Below are 13,446 nucleotides of genomic sequence, written 5' to 3' on the forward strand. Positions count from 1 at the left end.
CTTCTATTCATATATTCAACCACTTACTTAATGAATACTTACTGAAGGCCTACAATGTGCCGACCCTGTTTTATGCACTGAAGATACAGCAGAACAAAACAGTCAAAACCCTACCCTCACGGTATATATATTTTCACTTGGTAAATAGAAAACAAATAAATAGAGACTGTGGAATGTAATGCTGATCCATGCAAATGCTGCAGGAAAAGCAAACTGGATAAAGGTGTGGGTGACTGTTTCATTGTTTGCGTATAATACCCAGTGCTCCATGCAATATGTGCCCTCCTTAATACCCATCACCGGGCTAACCCATGGGACACTACATCAAAAATAATGATGTACTGTACAGTGACTAACATAACATAATTTAAAAAAAGGGGGTAGGTGAGTGGAAAGCATAGACCTGCTTCTAAAGTACAGTGGACCTTTGAACAATGTGATGGTTGGGGCACTAACAGCCTGCAGAGTCAAAAATTCTTGTATAACTTATGACTCCCCCAAAACTTAACTACTAGTAGCCTACTGTTGGCCAGGAGCCTTACTGATAATGTAAACAGTTTATTAACACGTATTTGGTATGTTATATGTACTACACACTATATTCTTACCATAAAGTAAAGTAGAGATAAAATGTTATTAAGAAAATCATAAAGGGGGTGCCTGCATGGCTCAGTTGGTTGAGCGTCTGCCTTCAGCTCAGGTCATAATCCGAGGGTACTGCGATGGAGTTCCACATCGGGCTCCCTGCTCAGCAGGGAGCTTGCTTCTCCCTCCCCCACTGCTGCTCCCCCTGCTTGTACTCTCTCTCTGTCAAATGAATAAATAAAATCTTAAAAAAAAAAAAAAGAAAATCATAAGGAAGAGAAAATACATTTGCAGTTCTGTACTGTAAGAAATCCACATATAAGTGAACCCATGCAGTTCAAACTCACGTTGTTCAAAGGTCAACTGTATAATCAGAGAAACACATAAAAAGACCTATGAAAACAGGGGCTCCCAGGTGGCTCAGTTGGTTAAGTGGCCAACTTGATTTTGGCTCAGGTCATGATCTCAGGGTCCTGGGATCGAGCCCTGTGTTAAGCTTAGTGGGGAGTCTACTTGAGGATTCTCTCTCCCCTTCTCCCTCTGCCCCTCCCCCCTCTCATGCTCTCTCTCTCTCTCACTCTAAAATAAATAGATCTTTTTTTTAAAAAGACCTATGAAAACATACTACAATTTAAAATAAAAAGCCACTTTGTAGAGTCAGAAGAGATATCTCTCAACAACATATATTTACTATACATAAATACCTAATTCATAATTCAGTAAGATCCAGGAAGACCTGGTATCTTTGGGGCAAAAATAAGGAAATATATAAAGAGGTAACAATCTGAAATTAGGAACAACTGCCTAGAGACAAACATGGTTTTTTCTTGCTATGTCTAATCATAGTAACAGTTGAGTTTACTTATCACTTGCTCTTGAAAACTCTAAGATGACTCTCAAATGTCAACCTCATGGTTATGACCTTTCATAGCTATGTAAAGTAAAGCGATATCTGCACATAGAAGTTTAGCTCTTTGTGTAAAAAATATTTTCATATAGGATAGATAGCTCTTTGTATAAATATTTTTTCTCAAATAGGATAGATAGGCTTGGTGGAAGTTAACTTAATATTGGTACACACCATAATCCACTTGTTAGTTTTTCCATTAACAAGCAAAGAATTTCAGTATATGCTCGAGATGAATTCATCTGAGGAAATTTGCTTTAATAAGACAGATAGAAGCCTCTCAGACCCTAGAAATTTTATTTAATTCATTATTTAAATGGGAAGTATTCTCATCATTCATCTTTTATAGCAACTGATTTTGGTATTGAAGTAAAATTTTCGAAGTCCTTTATTTATTTATTTTTTAAAGATTTCATTTATGTATGGATGCATGTATTTATTTATTTATTTGACAGAGAGAGAGAGCACAAGCAGGCAGAGCAGCCGGGAGAGGGAGAGGGAGAAGCAACTCTCAACTGAGCAGAGAGCCTGACGTGGGGCTCGATATCAGGTCCCTGGGATCATGACCTGAGCTGAAGGCAGACGCTTAACCAACTGAGGACCAAGAGCCCCAAATTTTCAAAGGCCTTTAAAAAAATAAAGATATTTACTTACAATCTTAGTATTATTTTAGTTGTATTTTTAAAAGTCAATTAAGAAGTTCTGTCTCATTGAATGGATACAAATACAAAAGTCTTTATTCAGTCTTAGAGATACTCATGCATTCTGAGTAGCTCAGTCTTATCATCGTCTATTTGTACTCCATCTCGGCCATGGGCTTTGCCTAACTATAGTCTTACCATATGATCCAACAATTGAGATGAAAATTTATCTCTACACACAAAGCTGCATACGGATGTTTATACCAACTTTATTTGTAAATGTCAAAACTTGGAAGCAACTGAGATGTTCGTCCACAGGTGTATTGATAAATAAACTGTGGGACATCCAGCCAATGGAATATGATGCAGTGCTAAGAAGAAATGATCTATCAGGCAACAAAAAAACATGGAGGAAACTTAAGTGCATATCACTAAGGGACAGAAGCAAACAGAAAAGGTTACATATTATATGATTCCAAAGATAGGACATTTTAGAAAAGGCAAAACCATGGCATCAATAAAAAGACCAGTAGTTTCCAAGGGCCAGAAGTCGGGGAAGGGGTGAATAGGCAGAGCCCAGAGGACTTTTAGGGCAGTGAAAATACTCTATATGATACTCTAATGATACCTGTCATTCATTATACATTTGTCCAAACCTACGGACTATACAACAGCAAGAAGAGTGAACCTGCGGTAAACTATGGACTTTGAGGGGTAATAGTGTGTCAGTGGAGGCTCATCCATTGTAACAAATGGACCATTCTGGTGGGGATGCTGCTGATGGGGGAGGCTATGCACTGGGGAGGGCACAGGGTATATGGGAAACCTCTGTACCTTCCTCTCAATTTTGTTGTGAACCGAAAACTGCTTGCACTTAAAAACAAGTCAAAAAAATTATTAACTTGAGGGAAAATTATAGAGAATGGACAGAGCAAAAAGCATTGCAATGCTGGATGTGCTAATAGTGGACAACGCTAAATGGAGTTATAATTAGTGAGTTTTTATTGTTGTTTCATATTTCTATTGTTTCTTTCCCCATATTGTTCTCAGTAAACATGTAATAGATTTTACAGAGCAGAAATATTGTTTGTTTTTGGTGAAATCCCCAGGCTGTTTACTTCACAAAACTTAAGAGCAGCCCTTACCACCTTAAAAAGACTCTTCACCCACATTCATGCCCGAGAAGGAAGCCAGCTGAGAATGAGTGCAGATAGGGCAGGCTGGGATTACTGGCCAGCTCCACCCTCATCCTCCCACATCTGTTCAGAGTCTCACATTTGTCACTGGGTATCACAAGTGAAACATATTTACAACGAAAGGGGATATTAATTTATTTTGGTGGAGAGAGCTGTATTAGACTGGGGACACCCGGTGCTCCAGATGCCCATGGTGTTCAGTAATCTCCAATCCCTGACTTTAGGAGCGGTATGCCCCAGGACAGTGCTGAGCCACAATACACAATTCTGTGAACCAGAGACATATTGAAGGTTTATTCCTTCTTAGTATTCAGGATTCATTCCTCATTGCTGCAGAGGTGAAAAATATAATCATCATCATCATCATTACCATCATCATCACAACAAGTACTTATTAAGCTTTTTCAATGTGTCACACCATTCTTATATGCTTTTAAGTAATATTCAATCCTCACAACTATCCTATGAAATAGGTACTAATATTCCTCCCTACATGAAGCTTAAGACGTCAACTGTTTTTTTCAGGATAGATAGCTAGTTAAGTCTTGCAGTCAGAAATCAAATCCTAGAAGCTGGACTCCAGAGTCCAAGCTCTTCACCACTATGTAGGACTTTGCAACAATTTTCAGACATAGGGGAAGAAAGGCATCCCCAGGACCCTGGAAATTATGAAGATACTAAAGTCACAGGTATTTCATTTAATAAGCATTTACATAGCATTTCCTACTTGGCATTAGAACTCACTGTCATAAGAACTTTAGAATTAGAAAATCTGAACAGATCAGTGAGGAGTACAGATTGACTCAGTAATCAAAACCCCCCAACACAGAAGACCCCAGGGCCAGACAACCTCACTGGCAATTTCTACCAAACGTCTAAAGAGGAATTAACACCCATCCCTCTCAGACTCTTCCAAAAAACTGAAGAGGAGGGAATACTTCCGAACTCCTTGTATGAAGCCAACGTGAGCCTGATACCAAAGCCAGAGAAGGAAGGACACTACATGAAAATTTAGACCAATATCCCTGATGGAACCCACTATTTGTTTCATATCTCTGCAGTGGGTGGGCAGTCAAGAAGTTGTCATGTAAGGCTAACTTATAAACAGGAGTGTAGTGCACTGAAGAGTAATAAAAGTCAAAGAAAAAACTGAACAAGTAAGAAGACTGATTTTATTCGGACTATTGCAGGAAGAGCACCCCAGATCCAAAGATCAGAGTGTCTCAGCAGGATGGTTTTGCCTTAAGACTTCTATAGGGAGAAAGAAACAAGTTACAGGTGGGGAGATTTGTCGTTGAGAAAACCAATTGTTTTGAAGTCAGGGGACTTCTCAGTCAGCTGAACAAAAAGGGTTTTCTCTGTGTCTAGCCAGTTTCAGGGGAAAAAAGAATTCTAAGCTTAGCTAATCATTCATGAGACAAAGAATGGGGAGTTGGGAGGCTGTGTTCTGGCTACCTCAGCAAGGTGCAAGTAAAAGGGGAAAGGTCTGTGTTTGTTCTTGTCACAGGTAAACAAGGAAGTCATCCCCAGTTATATGGGAGCCATGAGAAAGAGTGGACAAAGTCTCTAGCAACTCCTGTATGAAAGTGTAATTCTTTGTGGTAAGCCATTTCCTTGAACACAAAGTTCCAAGGATTTTTAACAGTCACTGTTTTCTGGAAGCACAAGGCTCAGATAAAGTTCAACAAGGCAGAGGAAATCCAGAGATTCAGTCTGAGTCCTGACTTTTCCAATAACTTCCATGAGGACCACAGCTTCCTCATCATGAAAATGGGGGGCAGGGGGTGATTTATTAAATGTATTTCATATCTCAATGTTTGGTGAGTCTCTGAGAATGCAGAGGGACCCTTTAGAAGAAGGGAGATGGCAAATGAGGGTGGGGGGGAACACAGTCACAAAGGGAGGAGGGGACAACAAAGAAAGGCCATGTCACAGAGAGGGAGGAAAAATGTCAGCAGATACATCAGGACTCCTGAGACATTTGGGATCAGAGAAGAGACATCAGGTGCTTGAACTGGTCTGCTCCTTCCTTTTCCACCCCACATCAGAGACAGCACCCAGCTGGGCCTTCTATAAATGGGTTTTGAGCAGCCCTAGTCTCAAGACTGCTATAAGATCCTTGCTTCTCCCTGTAAGCCCCAGTTAAAGCTTCTGTCCAGCTGTCCTGGCCAAGGGCACTTGGACTAAAGACTGGGACTGTTTACAGCTTGATCCAACTAGTGTGCTCCTGGCAAGATTGCTGGCTGCCATGAAGCCCTGTCTCATCTTAACTCTCCTGAGCATAGCTGGTGAGCAGCTGGCCTTGGCCTCCTGGAGAGGGATAGGGTGGTGCAGGGGAGGGTGGGGTGGTCAGAAGGGGAAGCAGGCAGCCACAACTGAAGAGACAGGAAGGGGTGGGTATTTCCTTCAATTCACTGTTGAAGGAAACAAAGGGAACCACTCCCTCTGCTGACTTATCCCATCAGGGTACTCTCACAGTCCCTCTGAGGCCTGTGGGCATGGTGGGATAAGTCACTGTAGTGCTCTGCTCTCTCCTGAGACTTGAGTGTGTGATTCTTTAGACTGCTACTTTTCCTGCCCAGCCATGTTGCCCTCTGTCTGGGCAGGTGGACCCAGAGGAGTAGGTAGGGAAGGCAGGTAGGCTGTGTGCACTAGAAGCCTCCGGCCCTGCCCCAAGCCTTTCCATCCCTCTCACTGCCAAAGTCAGGTGGTATGTAATTATGACTTCGATGCTTAGTTGGCAAAATTAATTAAAAATAATGTTTTGAAAAAAAATATTGGTTTGAAAGGAATAATTCCCTATCCCCCCCCCCATTTTTGTAATATACCACACTGCCAATCAGGGTTTCTGATCAGCTCATGACTTAGTTACACAGAATTTTAATGTATTTCCATCTCAAGCAAAGACATGTGTCAATGTCCCTAACGTATATACCATCGGTGACATGTTCCCTCGGATTTTTAAAAAGATGTTTAAAATAATTTGAAGTCCCTGGTATTATCTTTAAAAACTTAGGTCAGAAAAAACTACCCTAGCCAACTATTGCCTCTCATCCTGTTTGACTCTCTTTCCACCTGTGACCCCATCAATTCTTTAGGAGTTGTTCTGGCCAGAGATTCTAAAGATGATGACCTGAACTTACCAGAAGATTTTACTATTCCTTACATGGTCTATCTGCAGTCCAGTTCAGAACCCTGTGTGGGATCTCTCATTCACCCTGAATGGGTACTGACGGCTGCCCACTGCCCCTTACCGTAAGTATCCCTTTGTTCCTCGGAGCTGGGACGGATCTGTTTAAACAAAAGCAGGTCTGGTGGGGCATCCCAGCAAGTCTTAATTACATCCTAAGGGAACTAGAAGACCAGGGAAGAGAGAGGATCTCCTTCCCAATAGGGAAAATAATACCAATTTGGGCAGTTTAAGAGGAAATCGATAGGAAGGTGTCAGGAGACTTTCATGGAGAAGAAATAATATTCATTCATTCAACATATTATTGAGCATTTACTATGTGCTAGGAACTGTTTAATGCACTGAAAAAAGAGCAAGGGAACAAGATGGAAATAAATTTTCTCTCCTGAACCTTACATTCTGGTAGAGGACATAAGCCAAAACAAATAAACACCCAAAAATAAAACACCAAAAGAGTGGCAAGCTGTAACATACAGGAATGAAACCAGAGATCTGCTTTAGTTAGGGTGGTCATGTCAGGCCGCTCTCAAGAGATGAGACCAACAGGAAGAGGAGGAGGCAGCTGAAGGCATAAAGCCTGGGGAACATTCCAGGCAGAGGGGACAGGGTACATAGAGTCCTTGAAGTAGTGAAGGTATTAGGCCAAGTCGAAGACCAGTGTGGACTGTAGTGAATAGGGGAATGCCCACAGGGTGAGGGGAAGAGTCAGGCAGAAGCTATAGGATGCAGGGATCAGGAGAAGGACAAGGGAACACTGCACAAAATCCTGTTCTCCCTCATAAATCTGCATCCCTGCTGTGATTGCATGAGAATGTGCTGTGTGACTGGGACCTAGTCACAGTTTTAGGAGTCTACAAGGCTCATTTCAAACTCAGAGCTCTCAGCCACCTGGTCATTAAAGACAATTTATTCAAGCACAGATGGACCCCCTGCTCTGCACATGATAAGACATACAAAGGAAAGATAGTTCGTCCCCTCCAAGAATGGGAGTTGGAAAACTTGATGTTCTTTTCTCAGCCAGATTTAGTGCATGAACTGTTTTTGGTAGGAAATGGTGCTTGTATCTGTGGCATGACTGGACTCCTGGTGATGGAATGGGTGTGTTTGAATGTGTCCAGGAAATACAATAGAAAATCATAATGGGAGTCCTGATAGGCTAAGAGCCTTGGGGATCAATGACAAAGAAGGCAGCACATTGTAAATATAGTGACGTGGGCTTGAAAGGAGCTAGGAGGGACCTAAGAATATCCAGAAACGAAGGGTATGATACACTTGCTCAAGCACTGCTTGAGACAACGTGGTGTAGGCACATCTCTATTATCTGCCTGTTTAGATTTTCCAATTCTTAGTAACAATAATAAAACTAGACTGTACCAGCGTACTCTAGGTGGCAGATACATGTCAGATTTTATATATATACCAACCCTAGACCCTAATACAACAAGCCCGTAAACTACTAGTACAATCTGTCAAACCAAAGCAGGTCACTTCAGTTCTCAGGTATGAGAGAGAAAATGAAGATGATTGGGGAGGTCACTTCTGACCTTTGTTGCCATTCTGACATTCTGTGACCTGCTCTTTCCCACCTCCCTGCTCTCTTTCTTCCAAAGTGTTAAAATCCGACTGGGAGTTTATCAACCCAGCGTCAGAAATAAGAAAGAGCAGATACGGAATTACTCACAGATTATCCCCGCCCCTGAGTTCAAGGCACAGTCACTGGAGAATGACCTGATGCTGATAAAACTCTCCAAGGCTGCTGTACTCAACTCCCATGTGGGGACCATAGCCATATCTATGGAGCCCTTAGCATTTAATGATTCCTGCTTTATCCCAACCTGGACTTGGAATGAATACAAAAACCGTAAGTGTTTGACTCTGTGTTCTTCATCCTGAGGAGGTTTTGGAGCTGGGGAAAAAATATGGAGGGATATAGTTGAAGGGAATGGCTGCCATGAGGTAATGTTCTTGAACCTACAGTGATTATTGCCAGGACCTTATCCTACCAAGATTGGAAGCCAAGGGATATCATTCAGAGACTGATACAGAGCAGCCAATCTGACACCAATGAATGGACCAGGCAGCACCTCTCCTATCTCTAGAACATTCAAGACCAGAGTCCAGGGAACTGAATTCAGATAATGGTGGAGGAACTAAGAGTCCTCACTCTAAAAACAGTATCAAGGCATCCTGTGGGAGGCTGGCTACTATCTCATTGACAGCTGCTAAAAGTCCACCAAGAAATTCATCCAACAGCAGCGGGAAAAACAAAAACAGAACATACGGTCAGGTGACAGAGGACACTTCCCATCCCCTGCCACAGACAACCCAACCTATGTTGATGGTGATTCACTCAAGTGGACCCTGAGAGATGAGTGTAGCTGAGGGAGCTCTTTCCACCTGAGAGTGCAACTCTTACACCTACTGCTTCACCCGAGTTTCCCCTCAGAGGTGGACACCAGGGCATGCACAGGGGGTTGATTATGACATACTGTTGGTGTCTCTCTGGCCTGAATGACCTCTGAGAAAAATTGCCACAGACCCTGTTGCAGGCACGCATGCCTCCAGCCTCTGAGCTCTATTGGCATGGGCAGAGAACGTCTGGTCTACTTACTCTGAGCATGTTTTACCAAGGGCACTTCATGAAGAAAGTTGCTTTCTTACTCATTTGTTGGTCGCTGGTGGGTCTTTACTTCATGTGGCTGCTAATAAACCATCATACTCTCTTTAGGGATTGTCAAAGGATGCTGGGGCAACCACTCAATATCTGAAATGAAATGATAAAGCTAAATTTATTAATGATTATAATAAGGAAGAAAACACCTGAGCAGATACCAGTCTTACTGAGCAGAGCAGAGTACTGGGCCTAGATGGGGGTTGGGGGAAGCTTTTGGTACAGAGATTGGAAGACTTTCAGAGGCTTAAGGAGGTTGACATCTGTAGGGACATGGTTGTTGTTCATTGCTTGGCACTTTGAGGCATGTTTATTGCAGGGGGTCTGATAGGCTGACTTTAAAAAGTGACATTGATTGTCTTGATGAAGCTGTGTTCACTGAGGCAATTGTCATGACATTAATCAGGTTTAAACCCTGTACTGATGGCCACAGAACAATCCATGTGTCCCATAAAAACAATACAAAGTGGAAACTTTTATATTCTCAGGACTTGGCAACTTCATTTTTAATTCAGAAGCAACATTTCTGGGAATCTAAGTGAATATATTTTCTGAACAAATCAAAGTTTATGATTTTTATCCTTGACTTTCAAGTCTTATTCAAAGTAATTGCAAAAGTAATTTATTACATACTGTTTGAAAACAAAATAAAATCATACAAAGGTTTTGTCACATGGGTTCTGCATGTCAGAATCATAGTGACAAACTAATTCTGTAAGCTCTTTGGTGCAAGGGTTTGGGTATTTATTAGGAATTCATTATTTCAAGTGCTTAGTTACTTTCACCTCCTTATTCTACACATTTCAACTCCCATAAAAACTTAAAACTGAACATAATTCCCCTCTATCTTTTCTGACTTGACACTTTCTGTTTTAGGACATTAGGTTGGATACACTATCAGAAAAATCCTGCTCTGTAAGTAACACTTAGGGTTAGTTTGAACAATCTCTAATCAGTTTTTTGTTTCCTTCCTCCTTGTCACTCCCCACCAGAGATTAGAATTATATAATACCTTGGTTAGAATCCTTGCATTCTGAGGTTAACAGTAGAGTAACAAGTGCAACGAGGGAGACGAGCACTCTGACTTCTTTGGGGGAAATATATATGTATACTTATGCATACACATACACACACTTATAAATAATCCATTTATAAACAATCTATTTCATTAAAAAAGCAGCTTTGGACACATTAAAAATAGTTTTCTCCCTTTATGATTAAGTGTAAAGAAGTTGGGTGCCTGGGTGGCTCAGTCCTTAAGCATCTGCCTTTGGCTCAGGTCATGATCCTGGAGTCCCAGGTTCAAGTCCCACATTGGGCTCCCTGCTCAGCAGGGAGCCTGCTTCTCCATCTGACCCTCACCCCATTTGTGCTCTCTTTCTCTCTCTTTCAAATAAATAAATAAAATCTTTAAAAAAAATGTTTAAATGTAAAGAAGTTGAAGTAGGTGCCAAATATAAAGGCTTCTTAGGGACAATGGCTTTGTGTCTGTCTGTTTTCATGGCCATTTATAATCTTCTGGCAGGTTTTCAAAGGTTTCTAAATTAGAGGAGAGGGAGAATGACAGATCTGATGTCTGATGTAAGAACGTCATGTTCTGAATCTGCTGCTCCAACGTAGATACTGAATGAGAATCCCAAATAGGATGGAATGTGTTTACAAAGTAGGGAGCCATCACAGGAGTATGTGTGACAAGCACATTAACTGTGGACTTCATTTGTCTTTTTTTCCCCACAGTTAGTGACCCTGACATCCTGACTTGGATAAACCAACCTTCTCATCCCTTCGATGACTGCAGGAATATGGCAGGACAGAGAATGGCAGTGCACATTATGTGTGTGGGACAACCTCTAAACATCATATCTAAAGCCAAGGTATCTTTCCTTTCTTCAGATAGAAAGATAGAAGGGGTCCATGAAGAGGAGAGGTGATTGTGGAAAAATCAAATGGTGCTCATCCAAAAGGCCTGGAGTCCCTCTCTTCTCCCTCCAGGTCTTTGGGTTGGTCATTAATTCCCGTTCCTTCATTTTACAGTTCTGGGTAGAACTATTTGTCCTTTCTCTTCCTGTTTGCATTCAGGTTGGGCTCAAGCTTGAACCAAGAGAGGTGAGATCTAGGTGGATGTGAAGACAGGGTTGTTACCTTTCAAGAAAAATGAGTCTAGTCCTTTAGATGCCTCTGAGACTACAGTATGCCACGTCTTGGGATTTATTCTTTTTCCATGAGGACAAAGCAACATTGACCTCCTGTTCCCTCTCTCTGGCAGGAAGTCTCAGCTGCTCCAGCCATCTGCGATGGGAGGCTGCATGGAATCTTGTCCTGGGACAAAGGAAGTATCACCCTGGGAAGTGAAGGGTTCTTCACAGAAGTTCATCACTATGCAAGATGGATCATGAAAACTATTAATACCCACTGAGACGCTCCATTCCTCTGTCCCCCAGGGCAACATCTTCATGATTTCTATACCGAATTCACAACTCTCTTGATCTTTCTTTTCTTGGACAGAATCCAAATAGAAAATATTCAGTAAAAAAAATGACATGAAGAACTCATGCTGTGACCCCTGATCTCTCTATACGTTAACTGCAAGCATGATGAGAAACATAGCAACATACCCGCCATGTGTTCATTCCTTTTAAAAAGTATTGAGCTATCAGCTGCTTAGCAGACATTGTATATGCTAGGGATACATGAGAGAATATGACCTATGCTTGGCTATCAAGCAGCCAATTATAACACCTTATAACTATTGTTAAAATGGAGATGAGAAATAAGTTTCAGGAGAGCAGAGAAAAAAACATTCTGGGTGTCAGAGCCAGGGGACATTTCACCAAATAGGCAGACAAATTAGAGGAGAATATTGTAAATCTGAGGGAACAGTTAAGTAAAAGTCAGAAAAGATAAAAATGTGGCATGTTCTGGAAAATATATCTAAATAAATAATACTGGTGGGTAGAAAGTAAATTGTCTGTAGAGGAGGAGACCAGATGTGATAAAAGATTATTATTTATCGGTGAGCAAGTGTTAGATTGTGAAAGGCCTGACCTGTTCGGTGCAGGAATTTAGATTTTTATCCTGTTGGAATCAGAGGGGGTGTCATTAAAACCTCCATGGTAGAACCTCATCAAATTTCTGAATTGGGAGATACTAAAGAAGTAGAACCTGTAGAGTTTACATGTACTGACATGTACTTTCTACTACTCACAGTAGAAAGAGAAGTGTCTGGAATAATGCCCAAGTTTCTGACTTGGGCATCTGCGTAAATGGTGGTTCACAAACATAATATGCAGATAACCAATGTTTTCATGTGTAAAGGGTCAGAGCACAGTCATGAGTAAGAGAGACGGGCATGTTATATTTGAGATCCTTGAAGGACATGGAGGTGGTCATGTCTAGCAGACAGCTGGAGACAAAGATCTGGATCTTAGATAATGTCTGGGCAATGACAACAGGGGAGTTGTTTATTTATGCGTGGTAGCTGCAGACTTCAGCAGAGCTCTGTGCTGGTGGAAAGAGCTCTGAGTGATGCTCAGTCCTCTAGCACTGGCACAGAGTGGAGATATGTACAGCATCCTAGACCCATTGACCAAGACCCCTAAAATATGGAATTGAGAGGATTCCAAGTCACCCAAAAGTACGGGTCCAGAGTGAGAGGCCATGGAGTCACAAAAAAGGGAGAGGCAGCTTGATATGAGGTTATCTATTAAAAAGGGAAAGGGGATCAGAGAGGGTCAGTGAGATGAGAGAGAATAATGACACAGAAGGAAAAGACTCTACAAAGAATGAAGAGATTTGGCCTTCCATCCCACGAGAGAGGTGGTGAATCCATGCATCTGTAGAGATTGTAGGGGAGGAAAGGAGGGTTGGTTCTAGGACATTGATATACTCTGCTTTTCCTCCTCCACCAAAGCAAAAAAAAAAAAAAGCTGGGTTATGACTAAGCCCATAGTTTATCCTTACACAAACAAAAATAATCAAATTTTCAACTTTGGATACTAAGGCCATTTAATTCAAGATGCTTCCTTTTCTTGTAATTCTTGGCCATCCAAAGCACAAGCCCCTCTGTTTGCCTGTCTTCTCCAGCAGCCTTGCTCCTAGTTTCTCCCTGCTTCCTGTCTCTGATTCACTGTCCAATGCCGCTTGCCACCTATTCTGAATCACATATTATCCCAGAGTTTTTAATAAAATGCTCATCTGATCATTTCTAAATTATTTCTTCAACACACATTGGTAATCCTGCATTTCCCAAGTCACTC

The 13,446-nt window shown here is 41.6% G+C and overlaps 1 protein-coding gene across 1 annotated transcript; it reads left to right on the plus strand.

Moving 5' to 3' along the window:
- The first annotated feature begins 3,055 nt into the window (after positions 1-3,055).
- Positions 3,056-11,606, plus strand: LOC116630586 (probable inactive serine protease 58). The gene is made up of 6 exons (XM_032401277.1): positions 3,056-3,126; positions 3,637-3,716; positions 6,428-6,584; positions 8,130-8,380; positions 10,928-11,064; positions 11,457-11,606. The coding sequence occupies exons 1-6, from the start codon at positions 3,056-3,058 to the stop codon at positions 11,604-11,606; spliced, it is 846 nt and encodes a 281-aa protein (XP_032257168.1).
- Positions 11,607-13,446: the final 1,840 nt, after the last annotated feature.

Source organism: Phoca vitulina, unplaced genomic scaffold (assembly GCF_004348235.1).
Source record: "Phoca vitulina isolate PV1807 unplaced genomic scaffold, GSC_HSeal_1.0 scaffold4, whole genome shotgun sequence".
NCBI classification, from domain to species: Eukaryota; Metazoa; Chordata; class Mammalia; order Carnivora; family Phocidae; genus Phoca; species Phoca vitulina.

Excerpts from the sequence above, each read along its gene's own strand:
- LOC116630586 (XM_032401277.1), top strand. The coding sequence starts at position 3,056 with ATGGACAGAGCAAAAAGCATTGCAATGCTGGATGTGCTAATAGTGGAC. Across the intron at positions 3,717-6,427 it reads TACCATCATCATCACAACAA|GAGTTGTTCTGGCCAGAGAT; the intron begins GTACTTATTAAG and ends TCAATTCTTTAG. Across the intron at positions 6,585-8,129 it reads GCTGCCCACTGCCCCTTACC|TGTTAAAATCCGACTGGGAG; the intron begins GTAAGTATCCCT and ends TTTCTTCCAAAG.